Genomic DNA, 15,244 nt, shown 5'->3' with positions numbered 1-15,244 from the left:
TTATTATATTTTTGCACAGGACAAACGATACTAGTGAATTCAGTAATAATGAATTGCTAAAACTTACCTTGCTAATACATATTTCCTATCTATATAATATGTTAGGCTGGGACTACGAGTATCAACTTTTTGCACTCAAATTTGTTTATTTCTGTTCTATTCTTTGTTTAAGGGCAACTAATCTATTATACAAAGCATAAAAACGAAATATCGTCAGTTAGCATTATGCCATAATTACCAATTGCAATGATACTTGCCATGATTGTCAACCTTTAGCCCCCTCCCCCACAAGGATAATATTATGGCAATTCTAAGGGGGAACGAGAGGGCATGATTTATACCAAAAAAAAAAATCTACGAGCTCATCAAGTTAGATGGATGAAACTTGGCATATAAACTCTTCATTAGAAGTAAATGGACCCTGTCTCACTATTCAATTGATTGATTGATTAAATTTGAATTTAACGTTCCTTTCAGCAGCGAGGCTATACGAGACGTAGACCTACTGATTAACGTGGAAACCGAACCACATGAGCTCCCGCCTGGAATCGAACCCTGGTCTCCCATGCCAAAGGCGCGTGCGCTAACCGCTTAGCCACGGAGGAGCTCTCCCGCTATTCAAGTCTGAAAATTAGAAAAGAAAGAAAAAAGACTGAAAAGATAGTAAAACCTCATTGTCTTCAGTCTATATAATGATCAAAGATGTGAAGATTTTTTTATTCTTTTAGAAAAATTTGGAGCAAATAGGTAAAAAGCTTTTTATTTTTGGGATAAAATGCTGAAATCCAGCGAATTGATTTAATTTTATGACCCTGTTTCTCTTCTACTTTCTATTGAGAACAATTCATAAACCTAAATTCTCCCTTCCCCTTCGGAACCTTCCTTTTTAAAGGAGTTTGGTTTACCATGTCCAAGTGTCTGGATGGATAAAATACCTCAGTCACCACCAAATTTGGCCAGGGTACAGAAGATCAAAATTTAGCAATCGAATTCGTTGATGGAAGCAGTATTCAAATCGTAAGAAATCAAGCATTTACGGTTTTCACGTTGATCACTGTAGAGCAAAAAGGGCAATCGACAGTGTGAACCTGTTTTCTGCAATCGATTAAGTGTCCCAAGAATACATTTAATTTCCAATTACTAAAATCGGAAGTGGTAGAAATCCACAACTTCCGGTTTCATATTGATCTATATAGAGCAGAAACAATTAGGGATAGTGAAAAGCTATTTTTTTTTAAATAGTCAATTTATCATTAGGTACCATCTTCTCTCTTAACCCATATTCAAGCCGTAAGTGACTAAAATTAATCATGTCTAGTTTTAACGTTGATTGCAGGGGCGGTGGGTTATCATACTGCTACTTTTAAGGGCTCCAAACTTTGGGTTGGGTTTTATTTATATGTATAAAATGAGAAAGTTTCCTCTTCTGGGGGGGGGCGATCGTCCCGATCGCCCCCTGGATCCGCCCCTGGTTGATTGTCATAAAATAAAAACCGTAATAGGTAGCGAGAAGCGTTTTTTTTTTTTTTGTAATCAATTAAGTGTTCCTAGAATATATTCCATCTCCACTTTAATCTCTCTATTAAAACCGGAAGTGGCAAAAAATTAACCCCTCCTGCTTTTAACTTGTATAGCTATAGAATAAGAACGGTAATAGATAGCGAGAAACGATTTTCTGCAATCAATTAAGCATCTCGAGAATACATATTTCGTTTCACTCTTAATATATCTACTAAGATCGAAACTGTTAGAAATCTACTACCATTTCCGGTTTCAATATTAATTGAGAAAATGTCACACCTTTCAAACCATAATCCTTCACATGCTGCACCCGAGACGCTGCTATTTGTTGATGTCCTGGCCTATGACACACTTCCGTGTCTCTTGTTCTCCTGTCACTATTATGGAGCAGGATGGTACTATTGAGGGCTGGAAGAGATCACATAGCTGGTTTAAAGATCATAAAGTTCTCTCTTGCTTAAATTCAATGCTCTCTTTCAATCAAGAAACATTCAAGTAAACTATTGTCACAAGTGCAGAAAGACCACTATTTATGAACTAGGAAAAATTTACTTAAAAAGGGGAAATTTTGTGCCGTTGATGGGAAACTTGTATCTACCAACACTGAGTTTATCTTTTGTCAGATTCTATACCAAATACTGCGATATCATTTCCTTTTAGTCTATTTATTTAAAAAAAAAATGTACTATCAAATATATGCATCTTTTCCACTTTGAAAAATTAATAATGCGATATTGTAATGCGTCAACCAAATTCAATTAGGATGTGGAACCTACGTAACAAATGACATATATCTAACTGGATAAATAATTCCATCTCAAACGAATTTTATTTTCAATTGATTAAACATCGGTTTTTCTGAGAAGAAGATGTCAGAAGAGGTCAGGGGAAGAAAGATAACATTTCGAGTACGGTATCTCTCGGCAAATAACACTGAGGTATTTTATTCATTTTATCTTTGTTATAAGTGGTCAATGAGTCTGTCGCAATTAATAAGTAACGTCAATTGTTTTGAGTAGCAAGAGTTATTAATGGCATAGCTTTGTGCAATAGCCTGCTTGGATAATCATGTTTCATTGTATATTTACTATTTGTACTTATTTATTCTTTAATGACATGCGATGACAATTTACTACTTCCCTCCAAATAGCTCATCACAGTTAAAGCTTGTTTTGTATTCAGGAGGTAACGAACGAGTTTAAGCATTGCTGTTATATTCCTTACTGAAGTTTCCAACAGTTTTCCCTCACCTGACACCAAACGATCCCGACTGAATACCTTAATATATATATATATATATATATATATATATATATATATATATATATATATATATATATATATATATATATATACAGTGAAACCTCTCTAAAGCGGACAGCCGTGGGGAATCAAAAATTGTCCGCTATAGAGAGGTGTCCGCCTTACAAAGGTTTCAATATTTTCTTACGTAAATTAATAAACAAGGAAATATGCAATTAGAAAAAATATTTTTGCATGAATCACGTATTTATGAATATTACCAAAATGTTACTGTATCTGCATTATCTTGCGTCATCCAATTCCCTATGTTCGAGGCACAACATGGGAATAAGAAGTTATAGTTCTCTGCGCTTTACACTTCTCACTACTTACTACGTTTTCGGTGTGTTGTTTTAATTTGTGAGTTAATTGCAGTCCAGTCATAACTTTTTAAAGACAATATGCGTACCCGTTGTCAAAAAATACCAAACTTATCTTCTGCTTGGTTAGAGATTCCAGCGGGACAGTAGAATGATGTGTCATCCCAAACAGTGGGCAACTGTCAATCACTTTTGTTTCTGAAACAGGTTGGATGGGAGTGGAATGCAAGCAAATGATATAAGGAGGTTGTGAAACAGAGACCCTTCCTCAGAGTTGCTAGACAGTTGAGGAGGCAAAATGTTGTCACACCCTCATGTTTTTCCTTGGTGACATAGTATGAATTACTAAATGTGTATTTTTACTGTACTTTTCAACTTGTTTTTAGAGAAACTGTCCGTAATAGGAGGTAAATAATACCTTTAAAAGACAAGAAAGACTGTCCGTGTCCGTACTAGAGAGTGTCCGCTTTAGAGAGATTTGCCAATATGTTTTTTCCTATTACGGTGTTTGGGGATTACAAAATATGTCCGTTATGGGAGGTGTCCGCTTTATAGAGGTGTCCGTTAGTAGAGGTTTCACTGTATATAAGTTGTGAACTTCCGAAATGTCTTTCTTATCCTCCGTTGTTAATGTCATTATAAATGATTTTAGAATTACCTTAAGAAATGAACATATGAAACTTTTGTTTAGTTCTACTCGTATTTGTCTGTGGTTTTACTTGAGAGCCATAATTCCCAATAGTTTCGGAGTAATTTGTATTTTAATATTAAGGTGAGTGCGAAGGAAAAATATCGCCAACATATGGTACTGCTTTGCATTATCTGTCCTATCGCAACACGTTTCCAATATCTTTCCCATTATAGGTCAACATGACGCTGATTTTTATACTTCTAAACTATGTTATACTATATGCCTACATAGATAAATGTCAGAAGTCATAAAACGGCTATGTAAGCCCACACGTCCGTTAACAGGTATGACAGCAAAAGCGGTATTTTGGAATCGATTTCAGCATTTCAAGGATAGGTTCTATTTTCTCGTTTAACTCTCTATTCAAACCAGAAGTGGTAGAAGTCAATCATTTCCGGTTTGAACGTTGATCAAGATAGCTAAAAAATGATTCTAATAGACAGGGATTCTTTTCGAACTATGCTATTCTTAAGCATTGGAAGTCGGAAGGAAGAACGGCTGTTTTCATTTGTCCGTCTGTTGACAGATATCAGAGCAAAAAATGGCAAATGATAACGAGAGACGTCTTTTTGATATGGATTCAGTGCTTCAAGAATAGGTTCCATTTTCTACTTTAACTCTTTATTCAAACCGGAAGTGGTAGGAATTAGGAGTTTTGTAACATTTTAAAACTGTCACTTTAATTTATGTTGTTTTCGAATACTAAAGCATATCTTCCTAATTTAACTTACTTGTTCATCAGGTTAAAAAAAATACAATAAAAGGAGAAAGAAAATATCGAGTTGGAAGCACCAAAACTGAATAAAACCACAGAATATTGCGTTAATAAAATAAGAAGACGTAATGAGAAAATTTATGTATCTTACAGAAATAAATCTTATCATTTGTTTGTGTACCTTTAATAATCATACTATACAACAAACATATTTTAAATATTAATAATGATGTACTTTTAGAAGTGAGTAAATATTTAAAATCTTACTTAATGCGAAAAAGAAACATTCGGAAATATGGTTAGTAGGTGGATATCTATAGCTTCTTTCGCAACACCGAGAATTTTTTTTTTTTTTTTTTTTTTTTTTTTTTTACACCAGCCTTCGATATCTGGAGACATACGTACTGCTCGCACTAGGAATAGAGATCACATGAATGTTTGTTAATGTGAATCTCGTTGGGGACTTGTTACCTTTCATAAGTGAGGAAAATTGTTCACCGTGATACGTACTACTGAACATGGATAACACGTACAACGCAAATTTGAGGATTTCTAGGAAATGCGTAGGCAAGTACTTTATTTTTAAAATTTAGGGATACCTGCTTCAGTGATTTTTTGCTTTAGAGCTGAGTCGTACTGAGTTTCTGTTAATTTCACCTTTAAATGGATTCATACTTTCTCAAAGTCCGTTCATAAAGAGATAGTAGCGGAGGCAGAAGGGTCGTTTGGAGAAGGCGAATTGTTTCCTGGACCATGAACGGAAGCTCGAAATATAGTTTTACATCAGAACAGAATAAAGTAGCGATGGAGGGGGTCCAGTTTCTTCCACCGTCACTGTAAAGAGGCAGAAAACAGGAGCAGTCCATTTTCGATAGACCTGACATCGCGGAACCTATCTTCGAATTCAGTCTTCGGCACACATTTTGTACAAAACAGGCTTCCTTAAACTTGTTATATGTATTAGCACTTAACTTGTGCTAAATACTGAGAGAGTTGAGTTTTCATTTTTTTTTAACTTTTGTCCCAGAGCAGTTATTTACGTTTGAATAATTTTACCTGGCCATTCATGTTTGTATAATAATTGTATCTTTTCCTTTTGTATTTTTAAACATATTTTTTGTTATTTTCTTCGGGTGAAGACGGACCGCAGAAAGATGAGTCAAGGGCCATATGCAGCCCATGCGCCGTGAGTTTAACATGCCTATTATACTAAGGAAGTAGATTAAATTTGTATCTTCTTCCACCTCCTCGTCAATAATCTTGCCCATGAGACGAAATTGGGGCTGTCTCGCCTCGAAAAATTTCACCTGAGAATGCTGTCTCGTTAAGAAAATAAAATTACTGTTTCAATTGGTCTTTCGTATCGTTATCTCATAAACGAATACTCTGTCTCGTCTCATTGGCAACATCACTCCTTAATCAAAGGATAATGGATAACTTGGTAGGATTAATATCAATGTCAATAATTTACAACGAAATTAATCACGTAGATTGATTGCACGGTGAATGAATTGTAACAAAATCGTTTACAACTATTTCGCTAAATTCTGACCACTAGTTAGTGAATTTTGCTGGGAAAACAATTCAAGTGTTTCATAAAAAGGTTTAAGCTACTTTAAGATCAAATTACAGTATGCGTTAATACTTTTATAACCAATTATAAATATTTAAAATTGTATTTATCTGGTGCAAATTCACGTGAGACGCTCGTCCTTCAAATATGTATTTTAATACTCGTAATTGTAAATTAATTACAATATCAGAAGACAATTATTTATAATGGTTTGACACATTTTATGACAAATAAACTATAAAATAGGATAGTAAATTATTTTATATAGTGTTTGATAACTTCAAAACACTTTAATGATTGTTTCTAATGTTACAATTACAGCATGACAAAGCAAAGCATAGTTAATGTTAACAATTTGAAAATTTTATTGCAGTGAACATTATTACTTTTAGAAAGTAAAAATGATCCTTATAATAAAATTGTCAATGATATAATCATGACAGATAGATGCGTGTCAGCTTATTTGAACAATAATGTTCATTCTTTTATCATGAATTATGTTAATCACGATGCATTTTAGGATTTACCTTAGGAATGAAGTTATTTGCAGCTATGACTAACTGGTTCATACTAGCTTTGCTATCGTAAATAACTTAAACTATAAATACAAATTGCTGAGCAATGCAACGTTTATTTAAAAATAATAAATGTGTAACAGTTTCGCCAACTAACTGAACATATTGGCTTCATCAGACACTGTAACATTGTAACTTGTCTGTTACTGTAGCAGTTTTGCCAGCCGCTGTAACAGTTTAGCCAACGAACTGAACATATTGGCTTCATCAGACACCATAACAACAAGAGAGAGATGAATAACTCGATCTGGGAATGGATTTGAACGCTGAGTGGATGGTCAAAACGGATTCAGCCAATCATAACAAAAGTTGACAAAAGTGAAACTAAACACCATAAATCCCTTTCTCTCCTTGGTTCGGCAGAAAAATAAGCAACAAATTATTGATCCATTGTTTGTCAACTTTAATTCCTGTATTCCAATTTATAACACAGCTTTGTTATTTTTGAATAAATCTTACCTCTTTCCACTTTCTTATTAACGTCCTTTGTTCCAGTCCTAACACTTCAACCTCACACCAATTAATATCATGTGCCGTGTTCCTCACGTGCTTAAAAATGGCATTTCTTTCTCTTTCCATTCTTAGATCATCTTTGTGTTGTTTAACCTTTCTTTCAGTTTTTCCCCGTTTTACCAATATAACAACTGTTACATTCACTACACTTTATTTTGTAAACCACTCCTCTCTTTTCAACAGCCCCTTTCGGCTTTCCTCCTCTTCTTTCTCCTTATGCGTAACACGTCTAATAGTCTCTTACTTCCTTTCCTCTACGTTGAAACGTTCCCTACTTTCTTTAGAGCTTTCTTTATCTCGGTGTCTTTCACCATACTTTCTATTCCCCACTACAACTTCTTTTCTCTCTCTCCATCTTCTTTCTTATCTTCCTTCTTCTTCTTACTATTCTAGTCCTTTCTTCTTATCCTTTCCATCCTTAGCTTTTGTTTATCATATCCGTTGGTTTTCAATTGGTTCTGAAATTCTTCTATGTCTTCCTATATCTTCCTTCTGCTACTATTAATGCACATGATCCTCTCCTCCATATTTTCTATGAAATTTCTCTTTGTTGATCGATCAACATCGCTTCTTTTATGACAGAAGTTCCCTGATGCACATTTTTCTGGAACCATTCTGTGACCAATTTGTTTCCTCGCCTGCTTATTTTTCATATCTAGAAACACAATGGCCCCTTCCTCTTCTATTTCCAATTCGAGCTTTATGCTCTTCTGATCTTCTATTTTCTTCACAAATTTGTTAAGTTGCCCCCGAGCACCCTTCCATATCCCAAAGCAATCATCGATATACCTGCTGAATACCATAAGCTTGTCCTCTCCTTTCTTTTTGGCTTTCTTTTCTAACCAGTTCATCATTATCTCCTCCAATACCGGACTCATTTTTGATCCTCAGGCCATCCTTGATTTTTCTTCTCTCCTATAACGCAGAAACTGTTCCTCCATATAGTCTTCAAGTTTTTTTTTATTTTTTTCTGCACCCCAACTATATATTTTCTTTCCTCTTATTTCCTCCGTTACTGCTTTCAATGTATATTCCCTCTTCAAGCTCGGGAACATTGCTTTCTTCGATGCTAAATCCGATATTTTAAAGTATTTTCAGAATATTTGGTCCAATTGATTTGGTCGAAAGCTTTTTACCAGTCGATGAAGCACAAACACAACTCTTCCATTGCATCAACAACTCGTACTGATGCGATTCTTATCAACTCAACAGCATCTTTGGTGACTTTTTATTTCTGGAATCCAAATTCATCTTCCTCCGAAGTGTTTTATCTCAGGAAAAACCATCATTATATTTATTCTCCTTCTTGGTCCCCCATGAGAAAAGGATAATGTGGTAGTATTCACATTTCCTGTCCATATTTCCATGCTGTTGATCATCTTGGGGTTCATTCGACTTTTAAAACAGTTTCCCCTCCTAAGAGCAAGAAGGTAGCTTGACCATTTTCGATCAACCATCCTCCAAGGAGGCCGTTAGAACCTGGTAGAAGTTGACCCCTTATCCCGGGAGTCAGTCGGTCCTCACTTATGTTAGCCGCCTAAGACGTTGCCCGCTTTCTCCTGCGAGGAGGTGTAGGTTGGAATTTTCCGTCTTTTAGGATGAGACTCGAAGGCATACCTCAAATCTGTCCAGCACTTTTAGAAAGCCGCTACAAAATAAGAGAAAAAATCTTACCTAAATGTCCTAATTGTTATATATAAGAATTAGTACATTAAATGACTTTCCTTCTCTTAGTTTGAAGCGAATTTTTTTTCTGATAAATTTTGCATTTAAAATTTAGTAACTAATATTACTTTGAAATAGCCTTTTATAACTAAGATACAGTGTTGCCAATTTATATATATACAAAAAAACTTCGGGTACAGTCGGAAGGATATTTTACAGTGTAAACATTGTTAGTAAATCCCAGGAAGGAATTTCTGAAACACATTCTCCCAGAACCCTTATATTTTCAAAGTACTATCACACTATTAGGTGTAGCTGGACCGATGAAGGCCTAAAAGCTATCAGGAAGTCTTTCTGTCGGATTCTAACCTTGAACCTCCAGATAAAAGGTTAACGTGCCTTTCAGTTATGTCGGCATGATTTTTTTTTAATCCCAACATTTACTTTGATTTAAATTGATGACTATTATAGAGTATTTTCGTATCTTTAAATAGATTCGGGCAAGCTTGATAAAGTGTTTATGCAATATATTTGGTGTTTTAAATAGGTATCGCAGCCTAATTTTATAATTAGTTTCTTCACAAAAGGAAGAAGTATTTTACATGGAACATGCCATAAACATAAATGCTGTCGTTTAATTATTTGAAATATGGGTAAGGAGGCTTAAAGGCTATTCTCATTTCAATATTCTCTGATAGGGGTTCGACTCTCAAACTTCCCTATTTTGAAACACAAACTAGAGTACGTAATAACAGTACAAATTTTACTCTTCGCATGCAGTTAGACCTTTCTTATAATATTGACAGACTTGTAATTAATCCACTAAAAACAAAATTACGATTGAATTAATCAGTTGAAAATGTTCATTTTTAATTAATCAATTAAAATTTTCACGAGTTAATATTTAATTGATAATCCTTAAAGAAATTCGGTGGCCAGTTAGTCAGTCTTGTTGTCAGGTATTTTGTATTTTTGCACGCTGTATGAACCACTAGCTGATCTACAGGGAGGCGGTGGAAGCGACTGCTCCCTTAAGAGATACTATTTTATGGGGTTATATGTTTCGTTATATATATATAAAATGTTTCGCTACTGTATTCTGATTTCATGTCAATCTCCGTATTTCAAATCTACCTTAATTGTCCAGGAGGCAATCAGCCCTCTTCAAACAGCTCTTCTGGATTCGCTAATAGTATGGACCCTGCAAGAATGTAGAAAGAGACAGTACAAACTTTATTCTAACGAATCACCTTGAATTCGCTTAGTGCCATAACCAACAGCAGACTGTAGATTTCAACGAACTATCATTTATGGGACTATTTTCAAGAAACCTAATTTTGTGTGTTGTAAAGCTTTCTTTTTTTAACAATATGGTAAATACTGTGATATTAACATTTCTAACATTTGAGTTTTCTTTCTTTTTAGCTTCTCGAACGAAGTTGAAAGGTCCCCTTCGGGCAGCACGTCTTTGTCTTCTAAGTGTGTTCCTGCCCGGCGTTTTGGTCGCCGTGGCCCTCTACATGAGATACCACGTATATGGGGAAGAAATGATCCCAATTGGTGCATCAGATATGAGGCTGCTGGATGGCAAAATGTCCACTACATGGTGTCAGGTAATTACTTCACTTTATCTTAATTGTTTTGCCATTGTTAATCCTGCAAATAGACAGTTACTTTTTAGTACATAGTCTTTACACTGAGGCCTGTCAGACCTGGAGTACTTTGACGATTTTACATAACATTTTGAGAGTAATTAATAAAACTGTATGACTAGAATATGCCTTAATGTATGAAAATAATAACTGCACAGTTTTTCTAAAACGGTCATGTAAACTTCTAGGCAAGGGTGCCCATGTTGTGGTTTCCAAGGAAGGGGGCAAGTATAAGCGACATTTCAAATATAGTTTCAAATTTTGCGGTAACTATTCTAAAAATTCTACTGGATTTTCGATCTTTCGAAGTACAATTTGCTCTAGGGAGGCGAGCGCCCCACCTTGCCCCCCTTTATGGGCGCCCTTGCTTCTAGGGTAGATAATTAGAGTAAATAAGTAGGTGTATCATTGGTTGGTATTTGATTCCAAATATACCCAATTGCACTGTAATAGTAATTGATAACTTAGTAAAAATATTAGATAAACTTATAAGTGTATTAAAAGAAAAGAAAATCTTTAGCTTAGCGAACACATTGTTACATTAAAATCGAGTGAACTAAAAACAAAAAACTTATTAGACGTTTAGACTGATAAAATTGATAGCTAGATAAAGAGACATTATTGTTTATGAAATATCATAGGTAAAGAATAAACTTAAATTGCGCTATATTTCACAATTAAGAGATCTAAAAGTGTTTGAAAATTGGTTTTATTTACATGACTGAATATTTTTACAACATTTTAAAATTGAATAAGATAATCAGAGTGCCAGTGACACATCAATAAAACAAAGTCTGCATCAAACTTAGAGGTCTGGCACTGCATCTAACTGTCTTTCAGGAACCGATCTCGTTTTAAGCAAGTGAAACGTTTACTTCTTTACATTTAATTTTTACAAAACAAGATTATCAAAATATGTTTGTTTTTGTTTATTAATGTGTTGGAATTTTCCTTTTAAAATGTTTGTAATAGGTTTGTTTTCGAAATTAATTAAAGAAAAAACACTCAGTTTTCTTTTAAAAAAAATAACCACCATGCTCTTAAGTGACATATACTTTTGTTATACTTTTACGAACATTAAATTCTCACATAAGCAGGTAGTTTTAAAATTACAAATATTTACCAGTTTGTTTTCTATCCACTCTTAAACTTCAGTTTTTAATATGCGACATTAATATAAAAATAAAAAAAATATTTAAAAAACACATTACATTACTAACTTTAAGCTGCATTACTCCACATCTACGTTGTGGCCTATTGCCAGTTTTAGTCAATACAGAAATTATGAATAGTGTTTTCGGAATTAAGACTGGCAACATAATTAACAAAGTCTCGTTCATCAATCTGGTAAAATTAATTTACAGTTTATTTTATTTATTTTTCTTAAAGGCAATCAGATCTTACAAACCCCAGTGTGTAATTGCAGAGTATTTAACTCAAGTTTTCTTGCCGCAATTTACCGAATTTTAATTCTAGACAACGATTCTCGACCTATAGATCGTTTTCTTGAGGGCGTATTTGATGAGTCACGAAGGTTTCATATCAAATAATGATTTTATTTTTACTGTCATTAAGATACGGATCTTCTGAAATGTTTCATAAGAAACTGCGTAGCTCATATCAATTTTGATCATATGTTTGGGTAACGGAGGTAATGTTCTTATGTTCAAGTGAAACATAAATGCAGTCAGAAGGGGCCGCATTGGCTCTATGATAGAGCGCTCACCTGTGCGTGGGGTCCCTGCTTCGATCCCAGCTCGCGTCAAGTGAATTTTGTGGTGGACAAACAACAAACACTGTGAACATGAGTTTTCTCGGGGCTTTTTCGTTTCCTTCCACTTTATTCATTCCACTATTTCATTCATTCTCATTATAACGTCTCCCTTAGCTTCGGACCATAGTCGTAGTCTTACGAATTTCAACAACGGTTTAACAATAATGTATGAGTTGGTATCATCGGTGGTCGTCAGATTGGACTGTACTTTCTTCCGGGCCGCCTAATGGATCCAACGTATTTTCCAGCATACTTAGTTTCAACATGATGATACACTAGCACACTTGCCTTCAGAAATCCGACAAGACATGAATCACAGATACGGGAACAAGTGAATCGGTCATGATTGACCAACTCCTTGGACGTCATGATCATCGGATTTAACCTTTTTTGACTTGATGACACATGAATACTCTCGTTTATGAGACTCTTGTCATTTGAAGAAAGACCTGGTTGCACAAGTTCTGGCAGTAGCAGGAGCAGACACGACTCAGACCACACCAGGTATGCTTTGGAGGTTCCGTTTGCAATGGCCTTCGAGGCCATACATTGAACAGGTTTTGTAGTGACGCAGGTAAAGTGGAAGATTTGCAAATCTGTGTTTTGGTCATCTGTGTCGTACCAAAACTGCAAAGCGGGAGATGTGACATTATATTACCTTGTCATCTGAGTAGTACGAAAATGGTACTTTTCCGACATTGGTTCCTTATCAAAATTTGGTCTAATGGGTTCCCTTTACAACCTCGCGAAGTGTATAATAGAAATTCTGAATCACCATGTATTTAAATACCCGGCATCTATTCCATGACAAGCTATATTATATCTTCAGACAGATTTCGATAGAGCTTTAGCGCTAACGACTATGAAAAACCCACAGCAGCCTATTAAATAGTAATGTTCGTATTTGGTGATTGGACAAATATAGTTCATTGAATCAATAAGTATTCTAATTTCATATTTGAAGATTCTGAGTTGAATGCTAGTAAAATAAATTCTAAGGACGAATGGTAGTTATTAAATGGTAAGTGACGGAGTGAGACTATCTCCTGAGAAAATGAAATGAAATGAAATATCTCTAGTTTTACGTGCCATGTTTATATCCTTTAGGATAAGGAGTTAAAGGGGGCGGGTGATAATAAAAGTGAAAGATCATGAGAGAATTTAATGAAATGAAAATGTGGGAGTAAACGGGAGAACCTCGAGAAAACCCTCGGAAACAATGCTCTTCACAAAAAATACATGGTCTGGGATCGGACCAGGGACCCCTAGCACCATAGATAAACGCTCAATCACTGAGGCACCATGCCCCCTGTATTATTTGAAAATATTCAAGCGCAGTCTTTACTTAGATATGATCCATAATGAAGCTTTCATAAATTATGCGCACTAGGATTCCACCTGCAATTCTAGACTAGAGACGAAGAATATGTCAATGAATCACAATATCTAAAACAACAACTTTTATAATAAATTCTTACTAGTTGATATTTGTAGAACACAAGAGCAGATGATTATACTTTCCTTCTATACATTGTTCACAAAATACAAAGTCTACCATCAAACTGTGCATTGCTGGTTTTATTTTGGTCTTGAACAGATCAGCGGTTCGGTGCGCGAATGTTGTATTTAACTGATGCCAATTGAATTTTTCTTTTACTTTTTTTTTTTTTTTTTTTTTTTTTTTTGCAGGGCCAAGTAGTGAAAGCCAACACAACTTTCAACGCCTTTCTCCTGCCACAGACTCCGAAAACAGATCCAGAGCCTGTAAAGTTAACCATGACTCGAAGTATTACTCTTGAGGATGATATGAAAGAATATTGGGGGTTTTATCTCTTGGCAGGATCCCATATCACTGTCTCCTCATGTTCAAGGTATTTATAACTACGTACATTGATATTCAACTAATTGAGGTGTTGAGCGAAAGAAATGGGCCAAACCACTAAATATTAAGAGAGAGCAACAAATGATAATAGGACAAAAACTATATTTTTATACGGCAATTAACTTTATGCCATGATTATGCCATTGAATACCTGCCAAAACGATATAACTGTAAAGTTTATTTTCCAAAAGCATGCCCTACAAAGTGTGTGAATGTGTGGATATTGACCATGATACCTTAATTTGGCAAAAATTGAAATGTTACCCTTCTTCAAATAACATGTTCAATTAAAAATACTATGTCTCAGAAAACGCAGAAGTAGACAGGAGATTGACGTAATTTATCATTAAAAAAAAACGAATCGATTTTTGGCTTAGACCCAGGGATATACCTTTCCCTCGCCCTTCCCCTTTCCCAGTTCCAAAATTTTTGACTTGATAGTCTTTTTTTGTCAATTTATATAAATATTTATATAATAGTACATGATTATAAATATAGATAATTTAAACATACTTTTCACCTTAAATACTGTATGTGTAATATCGATTTAAATCAAAAATCAAAAGCTTCCATTTTCTATTTTTATGAATGTATATCTAAATATACACACGCATATCTGCACACATATGTCCGCGATTACCTCAGAAATTATTGGTCCGAGTTTGTTTAAACCTTGTTTTCTAATTTTTTAAAGAATTGCTTAAAGAATGTTTTTAGTAGAATGTAGTTTCTGTTACGCTGATATTTTATGTATTTGGGTTTATTGGCGATTTTCCCACAAACTGTCAGACCGATTTCGATAAAACTTTCACAGATTTGTCCACGATTATTTACAATGTTTTACGTATAACATTTCTAAATTTTAGAATATGTTTGATAATACAGTGAAACCTGTCTTTAGCGGAATCGAACGGGACTTGCAAAAATTTCCGTTAAAGTCGGGTTTCCGCTTAGTGGAGGTAGACTTTTCCTTTCTTAAAAAAATACATGCTTATAAAAGGGCATACTGAGAAAATATATTGCTGTACGTACATTGTTCGATTACAATACTTCTTTCTTCT

At 34.7% G+C, this 15,244-nt stretch overlaps 1 protein-coding gene and 1 long non-coding RNA gene across 6 annotated transcripts in view; one reads left to right on the top strand and one right to left on the bottom strand.

Moving 5' to 3' along the window:
• Nucleotides 1–15,244, top strand: part of LOC145673082 (uncharacterized) — a 91,760-nt gene that overhangs the window by 69,208 nt on the left and 7,308 nt on the right. For all 5 annotated transcript variants that reach the window (XM_081742432.1, XM_081742436.1, XM_081742435.1 and 2 more), the window contains exons 2-3: nucleotides 10,301–10,488; nucleotides 13,991–14,172. In XM_081742432.1, coding sequence (XP_081598558.1) covers nucleotides 10,301–10,488; nucleotides 13,991–14,172 — 370 coding nt within the window. The remainder of the gene's footprint in view (nucleotides 1–10,300; nucleotides 10,489–13,990; nucleotides 14,173–15,244) is intronic.
• Nucleotides 10,450–15,244, bottom strand: part of LOC145673084 (uncharacterized) — a 122,296-nt gene continuing 117,501 nt past the window's right edge. The window contains exon 3 of the long non-coding RNA XR_014128717.1: nucleotides 10,450–10,531. This is a non-coding gene — a long non-coding RNA (uncharacterized LOC145673084). The remainder of the gene's footprint in view (nucleotides 10,532–15,244) is intronic.

The sequence above is a fragment of the Thermobia domestica genome, chromosome 16 (assembly GCF_964235325.1).
Source record: "Thermobia domestica chromosome 16, izTheDome1.hap1.1, whole genome shotgun sequence".
NCBI lineage: Eukaryota > Metazoa > Arthropoda > Insecta > Zygentoma > Lepismatidae > Thermobia > Thermobia domestica.
The sequence above is the reverse complement of the archived record's forward strand: the minus strand, read 5'-3'. Positions and strand labels throughout refer to the sequence as shown.